Below are 14,100 nucleotides of genomic sequence, written 5' to 3'. Positions count from 1 at the left end.
ATATATATATTTAATATAAATAATTACTAATTTATATTATATATTTTGGTATAATTTTACATCTATAAATTATATATAAATTTTACATTATAAAACTATATTTATAAAGTAATACAATATTATTTTTTTATTTTTTATTTTATTTTTTCAACTTGAAAGGTATTGATTTTCAAGCAAATTAACATAAAAACCAATGCCCAAATGCTATTTGCAAATTAAATTGACAAAATACAATTTATTATAACTTGAAATGCTAAAACAATCAATCTTTCCCCACAAAAATAATAATAATAATAATAATAATAAAGACCCTACCTGCACAAATAACCTTCTCTCTAAATCCTTAACAAAATTCCAACTGGCATGCCTGAGCTCCAGTAAAGTATGGGAAGCGGAGACTAAAAATTTTCCAAAACAACAAAAAAAAAAAGTATCTGTTCATATTTCATACACTGATTTGAATTAAAAAAAGTTTTCTTCTATCAACATCTTCTAGACCTGGAAGCAGAAGTTGCTCCAGCATCAATGAAGGGTGAACAGAGCCCAAGCACTGTAACTATACTCCATTTAATGGACAGCAATGGTTGCATTTTGGCCTGAACAGATACAAGAGCGATCAGGGCCTTCCAGATCCCTCTTGACAAGGCGCTTGTCTCTGTTAATCATCAATTTTATCAGGGGAAGCTTAGAAGAAACTTGTCGCCATATCTCCTTCACTGTTCCATTTGGATCATCATACTCAAAAAAATGCTTTACCTAAATGAGAAGAAAGATATTAAGTTAACCTCATGAAAAGTGCATCTAGTTAATTAAAAAATATCATGATGTTGTTTTCTATAAATTACACATCTAATCACTGTACTTTTCAGATTACTAGCTAAAAATGATAACCATAAAAAAGGAGCATCAGAGAAGTAAGGGCATCCCAAACGGAAAATCTCATTTTTCACTTCAAAATACAGTGAAACAAAAAAATAACGTGATTCATCCCCGATCGGCTCCATTTTGCGCCCTTTGCATAAGGTAACCGTCTTTCTCTTTTTCGCACGTTTCTTCGGCAAATCCGGCAAAGACAGAAAAATAATGCATGTGAACAGTGCAACGCCAATATTGGCGTCGCACAGCTCTCCCCCAACCAAATACTGGAAGTATTGCCGTTTGGGTGGAGCTCGCGAGCGTCGCCATTCATGTGTTTAGAGTTCGGTTTGAGAAGGCCTAAGCTCAGAAGGTAACTTCATGGAAATCTTATGAGTGATTAGAAAAATGTTAAAAAGTTCAAGCAAATAGGTATCTCGAGAAAATTTCAAGATGAAATAATCAGAAGAATAGGATTAACCTAGGATCGTGAAAAAACTTTGAAGGACGTTGATCACACATTTGAAGAACTACAAAGAGCACATTCCAGAGAAAAACTTGTCAGTTGAAATTCTCTGAAGCCACAGTTTCTTATAGGAAAAATAATGAAGCTAAGAGCAAACCTAAAAGCAACTAAATTCTACTTGGGAACCCCGAAAGCAACAACTGTGTGTAGGCAGATTTTGTCCACGGTGTCATGTCTTAGAATTTCTTTCCTGAACATTCACTCAATAATCATAAAATCAGACCAGCTCTGAGATAATAGCAGCTTTCTTTAGCATCCACATTACTGAAAACCGATAAATCAACCTTAATAAATTGTTGTAATCGTAGGATGTCTGACTTGTTAGAATTTTGATCATGATCAGATTGACTTTCTGATGGACCCTATTGATCAAGTTAGTAGTTGTTCCGCGTAGCTGCTTGAACTCAACAATATCTCTCGAAGATCCAAGATTAAAGGATAATTAAAAAAAGGTAGTTGAACAGCAGGATGTAATTTAATATTTTCTTGCCGCTCTCCAATTGCATACTTATTCTTGAAATTTATATGTGTAAAAATCTGGTCAATCTTATTATCAAGTTTGAGTATATGATTCAACACGATTCAGGAAGTACAATTGATAAAATTTAATTACTTTATAATGGAAAAATATATTTTATAGTAGAGTTTTCGTTAGCAATTTTGATAAAAGCTACCACAAATTTCCAGTAAGAGAAGATCAGCAGGATGGCATGTAGCAGTAATAACTTCACCAGTGACAATTTTCCACTGGTTAGTCAACATATTTAGATGATTCTCATTATGATAACCATAAGTAGTGGTGAAACAAGAGACAAATGGAACGACTCATTAGCGCTCATTTCTAGATAGCATTTGCTCAAAAAAAAAAACGAGTGTGAATAAAAGCATTGGCATACATTCCTAAAATTTGGAATATTCAAATTTTTTGAACTATCGATTAAAAAAAGTTCTGCTTCTACCACCCTGACCAAAATCAATTAAAACTAAAATCCATTTCAGATGAACAGAGGGAAATATTCGCCTGATATAATGGCTGTGGAATCTGAATGTATGAGACATTTATATTCTCGATGTTTGATTTTAGATTTCAATAGGATTTTCTTCACTTGAAGAATTTTGATTATACATTGACACTCAATGCAGTTGCAATCGACCTTGCAGGATTAAATTTTAATTTAAAATCTCTATCAAATGCTTGAATTGTCCGATCTATTTCCTGATTAACTATTGCTCAAGAAATAGTAGCTTTAGAAGAAATCCAAGTTAAAGGAAAGGTGATCTTATTACATTTGATCACCCTATTGGTGATATATGAATCCAAAACATTTGTTTCAATTAAGCTGATCATATCTATTGAACTGGATAACCTTCTAACATTGGGAAATAAAATGCTACTACTTTTTTTTTTTTTAAATGCTATTACTTAAAGTGTCTTCTAAAATAAGGTAATCTTATCCATGTTAATTGGCCTTCCAGGATTAAATTTTATTTTAATATCTCCGTCAAATATTTTTATTATTGGATCTATTTCCTGATTAACTATTGTTCGATGAATAGTAGCTTTAGATATGGTCCAAGTTCAAATTGCGAATCCAAAAGATTGTTTCAATTAAGCTGATCATATCTATTAGAATGGATAATCTTTTAATATTGGGAATAAAATATTCATGATCTTAAAGTGTATAGAAACTACAATAACCATGATTTTCATTCCATGAAGAAAAGCATAGCCATCTAATTAGAGTTGCAATTTGCAACTTTAAATAGGCTAAAATCCGTTAGGGATATATTTAAATAAGGGAAGGTATTACAATATACCTGTCCATAACACAGATTGATTTTCATAACTCCGCTTAGCGATAAAGCCCAATATGGATTATCTCTAAGGCAGGCTAAAATAAAAGTTTTTAGTCCTCTTAAAATAAGAGGTTTCAAGGATATTTGTATAAACTATAAACCAATATGGATATATTTATATTTTTGCACATATGAATAATAACATTTTCAATGAGAAGAGGGATTATTTTCAGTAACATCAATCTTGATTGGTTTTTCAATTGTTTTGATCAATGAGTCCCTATAAAATCGAAGGAGCCTACCTTATAAATCACAATCTTTCTGCTTGTGGAATTAACTATTTATTAAGGTCTTCTTGCATCACATATTCGATGATTTCAAGGTTTTTAATATTATTGCTCCTCATTAAAAGTATTTTGATGGATAAGAATGAAGCCATTAAGTAAGATCTCTTGGTATGATGAATCTTGATTTATACAACTAATATAAAATCAAAGTTACATTATCATATCCTTTAAAATTAACTTATCACGAGTCATCATAATCTAAGATTAATCACCTATTCCTTTGGACTTATCACATTATGCGACAAAGTGATCAAATATGTTTAGGATAATAACAGCTTAACTTTAAAAATTAATCTTTTAAAAAAAAGAACAAAACACTCATTGATTTACAAGATCCTCTCAAAAAACTAATAAAACTATCAAAGGCATATCATGGGACTAAAATTACCTATAAAGATCAAATTCTCATCATTTGTAGAGTTCAAGAAGATAATTTAGCTCCATAAAATTCAAATACTAAATGTAAAAAGCATATATATCATTATGCAAAAATATAATTCAAATTTGGAAAGCTTAAAATTTACAAAGTGAATGAAGAGGAGAATACTAAGATTCAAAGGAAATGCACACCTAGAACACTCACTTGCATGCAATGGTTGTTGTTCTACTGTTTTATATTAATTTATGGGGAATGAAAAGCAAATGTATTTTAAACAGGAATTCAAACAAATTAAAAGAATAAGAATCTCAATTTTGGTGTCTATTATCACGTGTAATTATTTGTTGCAAATATTAGCAACATTTGCTGAAGCATATTTAGTTATCTGTTGATAATGAAGATTATAAGGAATCTCCCAATTGATAATTATCATGGCTCCAAGGAATCTCCCTATTGATGATTGTCAATGGCAACAAGGTATATCCCTGTTAATGATTGCACTAGAGAAAGTTAAAGATAATTTTTTCCTTTTTTTTTAATTAGTATTTGTATTTGTATTTGTAGTCATGGATCTTTTAAGCTATGCATTACTTGAATTGCAGCCCAAAATTTCTATCATAGTTTCATTTTTCATAGATGATGTATCCTCCTCTAGATCCTCACTCATGAAATCGCCTAATTAAGGAGTAGAGAATAACTCAAAGAATTCCCTAGTCTTATATCATCCTTTATTAGATTTATTTGGACGACTTATAAGTTATAAGGATATTTTCTCAAGAGTTTGATAGAATATTCTAATGAAGAAGATTTACTTGCACTAGTTAAGTCTTAGTTGGCTTTAATTACTTATCGAATATGACGTAATTTATCTATAATTTTTATCTGAGGCCACCATTTAAGAATTTTTTTCTAGACAGACGATTTAGATTATCTATTGTAAAAGCACTAATGCATGACCAAGTACAAGAATTCTAGCATTCATAAGAGTTATTTTAAGACAATACTTAACTCATTGATTATATTTCTTCTATCGGTGTGATCGTATGGAAAGAACAACATATTCAACAACAAACTTCTCCCAACTTCAATGAAACCAAGATGAATTTTTCTTGCTGGTTGTTTCTTTAAGAAAACTAAACATCCAAGAATATTTACATTTAGGATATTTAATATAAAAGGTTTTCATTATGGCCTAAACATAATCTCAACAATTAAAGGTTAACTTCATTAGAATTCTAAAGTTTCCTTTCTTGAAAGGGATTAAGTCCCCAGTCCTCATGATGCAGAAGATAAGATTTCTCCACCAAGGGAGAATTGATGTAGGCAAAATATTTTTTGGGCATTTATTGGTGAGCTTTTTTGTCTCCTATTGGCTTGGCCCATTTGCCTTTGGATGCTTGGTGTTTGGGAGTTCTCAGCCATTGGTTTGTGGATGTCTGTGCCTCTTTCTTAGTGACTTCCCATTAAATTTGCTTGAGGGTTGGCTGTTGGTGTCCTGACTGCTTGGATCCTGAGCATGTCGTGCCTTTTTTCCTGGGTTTTCTTCCTCTGTTTTGGTTGGCTGATTTGGACAGCTGCTTGGGTGTCATTTGAGCTCCTTTTTCCCTATTTAAGGGGGGCTGATTTCTGCTGTTAGAGATAGTTTTGTGTAAGAAAATATTTGGAATGTAAAAAAACCTAGGGTTTTTTTAGCTTGCGAGCTAAGTCTTCTTTCCGCTTTCTTCTCTTAAACTTCGTCTCGGACTTCTAATCTCCTTCTTCTCAAGCTTTTATAAATTGTAGTGAGTCTTTGTTTTTAATAATATTGTTGTCTTGTTTAGTATTTAAGTTGAAGGAAGTCGAGTCTATTTTAATTTGCAATCGTAGTGTCTTTGTTTATCTATGTTTTAAGAAAGGAAGCCTTTTACTTATTTTTTGCAATTTTCATTTGCATCAATATTTTTCATATTCTTCTGTCCATTCATCTTAAAGTCCAAAACTAAAAAGCGATGTTGGGTACATAAACTTTCACTTGGAATAACTTTACATTCTTTGCAATTTAAATGATCTATTTTTCTAAAAAGAAAATAATCAATCTGAGTTTTACTATATCCATTCTTATAAGTGATGTGATACACATCACTTTTCTTAAATAAGATATTATCAATTACAAAATCATAAGCTAGAGCAAAATCTAATATAGTCTTACAACCTTTATTAGTTGCTCCAAACCCATAACCATCATGAATACTTTTAAAATCATCTATCTCTCTACCAACATGTCCATTTAAATCTCCTCTAATAAAAACTCTTTCTTGAAGAAATATCTTTTGAATTAATTATTCAAGAGGTATTTTTGGATTAATAAACTTTCCAAATATATTTAATATTTATGTTTAATAGCATATTTGCCTCCGAGTTCTATGTGTTAAGGATTGATATATCATCTATCATGCATATACCTATATTGTTAAAAATTACATGTAGGTATTGATTGGAATCAAATGTACATAGTGATATATCTAGTGACCAGAATCGCAAAGGGGTGCATATACCTTAACTTGTTATGTAACAATGTTAAATGAGCAACAAATCATTTAATTTGAAAAGTAAACTCTTCGAGTGAAGAATATTTTGATGACAAACCCCTAGATGTCAAGCAATTTGACAAACAAAAAAATGGATCTTGTCGAAAAAATTTTCCTCAATAGCAAAAGCTCTCTCTCTCATCCTTGAATCGCTAGAAGCAAGTCAACAAGCCAGCAAGCAAAAAAAATTTTCATTGGATTGGGATTTAAGGTATAATTTAAACTCATGCAATTATCACAAACTATAAGAGTATATTTGACTATGTACCTTACAAATTCATGCTGCTACACTAGATGAATAAGCAAAATGCCATCAAATGACAAAGTTGACAACGAGCATTCAATAAACCAAACAGATTTTGTTATGGTGTAACAGGGAATCCAACTGCCATGTACCGACACCTCCAAGCCAAAAGGACTCTAAGAGCTAACATTTTTACTTTCTATTATTTCCTTAATGCATAATTACAACCCAATAACACTCTAAAATGCTAGAATAGCTAATAAGATGGTTTAGGAGAGATCAGTTTTTAAGCCGATTTAAAAATCAATTGCATCATTAAAGAACTTGACATCTTGTTCCATCCATGTGCCAAGTAATATAAAAACTCAAAAGGTTTGGGTAAGTGCAATAATCTTTTGCAATACCTAATATACTATCAGCTAAAAATACATCTGAATAGGTGCATCATAAAATAAATATATAATCAAGCACATATGGAGTTGACATGTCTGAAATGTCAAAGCTGCATGAAGCAAGATAGAATTACTTAAACTGCAAATCATGAGCATGAACGGGAAACTAGAAAAAATTAACTTACCTCTCTGAGCCCACGCTGAAAGTGCAAAATTTTCTCAGTGCTTACTTCTCTTAGCATGGAAGTTAAACGCCCTGGTTGTACAGCTGTAGCTGTATCAACAAAAATTGCAATATTCTTGTAGTCTATGACATCTTCAAAGGGCAACTCAATATAGTCACTCACGATTACTGGGATGCACAAACTAACAATTGCATCAAAAAGCCTACAAGCTGAAGGAGTATCCCCAGCAGGATGTAGGCAAAACTTTGATGAATGCATGCCTTGCGTTGCCATGCGCCTACTCTCCCTTGATTGTGCACCATGCCTAACTATGACATCTTTCTCATTCTCGAGTATTTGGAAAAGTGTATCCCGAATTTTCCCGCCCTGCAATCAATCCAAAGGTCTTAATGCACATAAGGATAGGGGCATGTGTGGTGGAGAGAGAATGATTGTTTTAGTGTACTGCTATCTTCATTCTCTTAGGTGGGAAAAGTATTATTGCATTTTGTATCAAAATTCAAGTAATAAAGTTTTTTAAAAAAAAGTTTCTTTACACAATAAAGTTCAAAAAAGTTTTTTTCACTTTCACATAGATTGTGCATTATTTGCAAATCTTTTGAACAACTACAACTTAAATTATATCAATACCAATCCAAAATGGGATATATATATAAAGGTGAGCAATTGGTTTCAACATAAAATAAACATATCAGATGTATTGCACAACGATGACCTTTTATACTGTTATGATATTAAATAATTTGTCTGTTGTGTACATATAATGAATAAAAACTTATACAACATAGCATGCAAAATTCAATCTTTAAGACCCTTCTATTTCTCCTTTAGGAGTGTATAATCTGACCAACAGATATAGCAGTATCAAAGAGAGATTGAACTAAAACCACTTTCCTCTTTTTACTGGTTCAGTTCAACAAAGAAATAAGTTAAGTGGCCAGACCTAGGCTTTGTGAAAAGAAAAATTTCAATCTTCCAATTAGCTCAGCTGGAGAGAGATGTTTCTCCACTGTCTCCACATCTCGAATAATCTCAGCTGAGCAAGATATCAATTAACAAACGCAAAGAAACTCAACATGCAACAGAAAAAACTTACATCTTTGCGATAACGATTGCCCATAAAAAACAGCAACGAGTTCCTCCCATCTATCCCAACTTCCCCTTTGAACGGATTAATCCGATGAGAATACGGCAAAATCACATCCTTCACCAGCGAGGCCTGATCCCCTCTCAACCTCCCGAAATCCGACACCAAAAGCACCCCATTCTTTATCCTATCGATCACCTTATACAGTGCGTTAGGATCCTGACAGATGAAAACATGGTCCCTCCCATTGTTCCTTTTCCAAAACTCCTGCCCCTCCACCCAACTCACCAGCTTCTCCTGCATATCTTCATCGTTGTATGACAACGCCCTTGCACCAACGCCATCAGAACCAGGACGAACTGGATTAACGATAAGACTGAGGGACGAGAAGAAAGGGACGTAGAAGAGATCAGCCTCCTCCGGATCGCTGACCCGCTCAACCGGCGATGCGGAGCGGTCGGGGCGGAGGAGATCGGTGAGGAGCCACCACTCAGCGGAGTGTTGATGTCCGGGGTAGTGAAGGTCAGAGTCCGATATCGGCAGCGAGCGGAGGGGGTCACGTGCGAGAAGGTAGCTTTCGATGACGCCGTAAGTGAAGAGGCGGGGAAGGTCGTAGAGGTAGACCTTGGGGCGGCGAACTGAGGAGGAGTGGGAGAGAGAGGAGGAAGGAAGAGGGGAAAGGAAAGAGTGACAGAAAACGAAGATAGTGAGGAGAGAGATTGCGGCGGCGAAGGTGGCAATGGAAGGGCGGAGGAAGAGGCGGCGAGCCATGCGAGAAGAGGCTAGGTTTAGGGTTAGGGTTTGGGATTTGAGCGGTGAGAGGGAAGAGGAATTTGATTTGCGGGATTTGCTCCGCTCGGACATGACATTGGATTCTGGAAGAGCAGAGGTGGGGTGCGGCTCACGGTAGCGCGGTGGCGCTTCCGTCGACCGGTAACGGCCTCATGCGTCGTGCGGTCGAGGAAAGCGCGAGCCACCGTAGCAGGACATCCTCTAATAACATTTTACAGCTATAACATTTTTAACTTTTTTTTCCCAAAAAAAAAAAATTAACTTTTGAGTTACTATCAATAATCGTATTATATTTTGTATTTGTTCAACAATCATCAAATTTATTATTTTTCACTAAATAATTTTAAAATTTTAATATATATACATTCATCAAATCAAGCCTTTTTTAGAATAAAATATAAGTGAAACTCTATTGCTTGATTTGAGATTTAATTTTTTTTATTGCTGATTAAAGTAATTTTTTTATTACAAAAATTAATATTTTTAATTAAAAAATTATTTTAAGAAGTAATAAAAAAGTCATCCCAAACAAAACTTAAGTACCTCCTTGGTAGCTTTCCTGCTATTTTACATTTCAAATAGCAACCACAATTACATTTAACTACTATTTTTTATTGTGAAATTTTTTTCTACAACCATAATAATTAAGTTATTTTATATGTAATAACTTTACAATTAACTTTATAAAGTGTTATAGTCATCCCTAACAAATCATAAATCTTATTAGTATGCCCTAAGTTGCTTTATTATTTTTGATATGTTATCAGAAAATTATCTTGATCGGGCACAAATCTCGAATACAAAAATCAAATTGGGAACTTCAAAAATTAAAATCGGGATCACCAGAACTTTGATTTTAGCAAACTTATAGTCGAATTGATCGTCTAAAGAATACGAACCCAACGACACCAAATTCAACTCGATCCGAGTCCAAATAAGTCCAAATCAAGGACCCGAAGCGCGTTGGAAAGTTCAAACCACAAATTGAGTTACCAAACGGTCTCCAAACTTGACGAACTTATGATCAAATTGAACGGCTCAACGAGACGAATCCAACGAGACCAAGATAGTTGAATTCCAAAGTCATTAAGACCTTCAAATGCCTGATAAATGGTCCACGATCGAAGGATTCAATATCAACAGTTATCTGAACCACTCCATATTCACCCCTGATCTCTCATCTATTTACGGGTCATGTCACTCTTGAAAATCTATAAATAGACCCCTTATTTCTCTTGAGAGGGGACCGAAGCAAGAGAAGAGAGAACCACCGCCGGAGTTCCGCCCGAACTCCAAATGACGCCAGAATTCTGCCCGACTTCCACGGGACGCCAGAATTCTGTCTAACTTCCACAGGATGCTAACATTCTGTCCAAGTAATGACAGAGTTCCCCCTGACGCCGAAACTCCCCCCAAGGGATGCCGGAGTTCTCCTCAGCCACCAACAAACGTTGGACTTCTACCCGACGCTAGACCTTCACTTATCGCCAAGTTTCTACCTGACACCAGACTTCTACCGGTTATCAGACTTTCGCTGGACATCTATCCGAAGATCGGTTTCTTTTCATTGTTGGAATTCTATCTGACGTCGTCTTTCTGACCTTCGTCGTCAGACAATAGTTCTTCTGACTTATGTCGCCCATCGACTACAATCCTTCCGGCCTCCGTCACCAGCCGATCGCGGTCCTCCTAACTTGCGTTGCCCACCGACTACAGTCTTTCCAACCTCCGTTGCCCGCTGACTACGATCCTTCTGACTTATGTCGCCCACCGACTACAGTCTTTCCAACCTCCGTCGTCAGTTGGCTACGGTCCTCCTGACTTACGTCGCCCGCAGACTACAGTCTTTCTGACCTCCGTCACCAGACAACAGTCTTTATGACCTCCGTCGCTCGCCGACTACGATTCTTTTGACCTCCGTCACCAGACTATGGTCCTCCCGACCAAACAAACACGTCAATAGTGACTCTTTGTATTCTCATCATGTAATGTACTCTATAAGATGTACATCAAGTTAAGGCCTTCCCCCAAGGAAGGGCCTCATTTGTAATCAACTACAACACTAGTGGATTCATTCAAACTGAGCTAGACCCCATGGTTTTTCCCCCATTTCAGAGGTTTTCCACGTAAAAATCTCGATGAATTATAAATGCTAGACCCTCTCTCTTATCTGATTGCATGTCGGATTTTCGTACAATGCTAAGACGCTAAATTTCATATTTCTCTACCGCCGCGAATACTCCTGGACGCAATAATTTTATATTTTTTTAATTTGTGTGTGTTTGTGTAAAAGAGATTATAATATATTTTGAATTCTACTAAACATTAATATAAACAAAAAAATCTTTGAATCTCATGCCAATATTATTTGTTAGCTTTTTTTTCTTTTATCATTTGATAGTTGTTGTATCATCAATCAATCAAATTATTGCCTTAAACAATTGCTCTCATGTCACTTCTAATCTTGATCAGTATTTCATCATAATATAAATACTGGTCTAGCTTATATAGTTAATCTATGTTCCTCTAACTTATCTATAATATTATGAAATATCATCTAAATATCATGTTGGCTAACTAAATGGCATGACACCTCAAAGAATCTTTTATGCACTAATCGAAAATGAAAGAAATTTTTTTAGACTATTAGGAGTATATGCCTCGGTTGTTCATCTGTATTACATTCAAATTTATACAAGATTGGCAACCTAATCAAGGTTATTATTATGGGCAAAATGCTTAGGTTGTCAAGGTGAGATGTAAGAGCCTTAGAATAAGAACTTTTTCGGAAGTTGGGACTTGGGACTGTATAACTTAGGTTTTGTTTGGGACAATTTTTTTATTGCTTCTTAAAGTACAATAATTAAAAATTTTGTATTATATAGCTACTTTAAGAAAGGTAGGGGTAGACCTAAAAAGACTTGGTTAGAAAATATTAGGAATGACCTTTCTTTATTAGATTTAAACGAGAATTTGACTTTTAATAGGACACAATGGAGAAAAAGGATTCATGTAGTCGACCCCACGTAGTGGGATAAAGGCTTGATGTTATTGTTGTTGTTGTATAGCTACTTTAAGAAGCAGTAAGAAAGCCTTAGGCTTCATTTGTGATGACTTTCTTATTGCTTTTTAAAGTAACTTACTAAATTTTTTTTACTAGGAAGCTGTTTTAGAAGTATAAAAAAACACATCCCAAACTAAGCCTTAGGTTTCGTTTGGGACGGCTTTCTTTCTAATTCTTAAAGCAGTTTTCTAGAGTACTGAAAAACTGGTTTAAGAAACAGTAAGAAAGCTGTCCCAAACAAAATCATAGAATAAAAAACTCCCAAAAAAGATACAAATATGAGATAGATACTAAGAATAAAAAAAGATACAATTCCGTATTTTTTTTATTGTATTTCATGTGAGATGATATATAATCCAAGCTATCTTTATTACTATGAAAGGCTAAGTAATCTGTATAAAAGGAAGCAAAATCATAGATTAACATGCAATAGATAAGGTTTGAACATTAGGTTCAAATAATATATAAATATACAATCACAACTGAATTGAATGCAATGTATATAACATGTATAGGCAAACACAACTGAATTGAAGGTATTATTGCACATCTATAATTATAATACAAATAGGTTATTAAAAAGAAAAAATAGGGATAATATGAGGGTGCATTCTTGTATAGGAGATTCCATAAGGAAAGATTACAAATAAAGGTTTATCGTATCTCAACTTGTTCAAAATACTCATAAAATTTTATATTATCACAATAAATTTTGAAATGAAACTCGCATATAATTTGTTTCATCAACCTCATAAAAAAAAATGTGTCCCTTAAGATTAGTTACATTCTCGAATACCTTTAAGAGGTAGTCTCAATAAGACAGTCGTGCTTATGTCCTAATTTTACAAGGTACAAATTAAGGAGTGTAATGAGATTCAAAAAACATCATCATAATAGAGTTGTTCATACTTCAAAGTAGATCGCACTATAAGATAGACTTATAACCCAAGGTTCAAACCTAGAGGAAGATCAAGTCAAAATAGTTCGTTTTTTTGTTCCCCGAATGGATTGGATCGTTTCTGCTTCTGCTGAAGGCGTCACTCGTTCCGAATGCTTCTCCGATCCTGAAGTTCTCGCGAAGAGAAAAAAAGCTCTCCCTCCCTCTGTCTTTTCCCGCTTTGCTTAGAGAATGAATCATCATAACTAACTAGTTGAATGCATATTCACATAGAAAGTTTTATATTATAATGATTAATGAATCACAAAAAAAAAAAAAAAAATTAGTTTGAATGGGCTCAAAGGCTGATGGGTGTACGTAAAAAATTTAAGAAAATAATGAAATAAGATGGTCAAGATTTAATAAATTTATCATCGACAACATAGTTGTGAAGGTAGTGTCAAGTTTTGTCTTATGATACTCTATCAGCAAAATATGAATTATATTATCCAATGAAGTCTTCTGATCTCAAAGCAATGGAGGACATATACATTTCTAGATAAATGGATCTACCTAAATCTAAAAAGGATGTAAGGCTCACAAAAAACCTTCATAAAGAGTAAAAAAATGGATAGTTGAGCTAGATGAGACAAACTATGAATGGACTTGTAATCTTATATGGATCAAGATCATAACTATCACTATATGAAAGTCAACTATTTCTGACAAAAATAAATGAAAATCCTTCGGTGATCCTAATTACCAACGGATTTCCGATGGAACCTAATATGTTGCTATATGCCATGTCGGAAAGCCATTTTTAGTAGAAATAAATCTGCCGAAAAAAATTCTAGTGAATTTCCAACAACTTTTTGATGAATTTTGAGCATTCAAAAAAGAAGTTCCTTGTTTAGTTTTTCATCGAAATTTTTGTAGTTAAGAACAACAGATTTGGGGCAAAAAATTTCACCATAATTGATGGCAAAAA

General features: G+C 34.0%; 1 protein-coding gene across 1 annotated transcript; it reads right to left on the bottom strand.

The window, feature by feature from the left end:
* Positions 1–268: 268 nt before the first annotated feature.
* LOC110103735 (probable arabinosyltransferase ARAD1) lies at positions 269–9,376 on the bottom strand. Its single transcript, XM_020832551.2, has 3 exons — positions 8,389–9,376; positions 7,293–7,658; positions 269–756 (listed from the first exon to the last, which is right to left on the bottom strand). The coding sequence occupies exons 1-3, from the start codon at positions 9,241–9,243 to the stop codon at positions 568–570; spliced, it is 1,410 nt and encodes a 469-aa protein (XP_020688210.1). The 5' UTR covers positions 9,244–9,376; the 3' UTR covers positions 269–567.
* Between the last annotated feature and the right edge of the window lie 4,724 nt (positions 9,377–14,100).

The sequence above is a fragment of the Dendrobium catenatum genome, unplaced genomic scaffold, assembly GCF_001605985.2.
Source record: "Dendrobium catenatum unplaced genomic scaffold, ASM160598v2 fragScaff_scaffold_716, whole genome shotgun sequence".
NCBI lineage: Eukaryota > Viridiplantae > Streptophyta > Magnoliopsida > Asparagales > Orchidaceae > Dendrobium > Dendrobium catenatum.
Note: the sequence above shows the minus strand (reverse complement) of the source record. Positions and strands in the feature narration are given on the sequence as shown.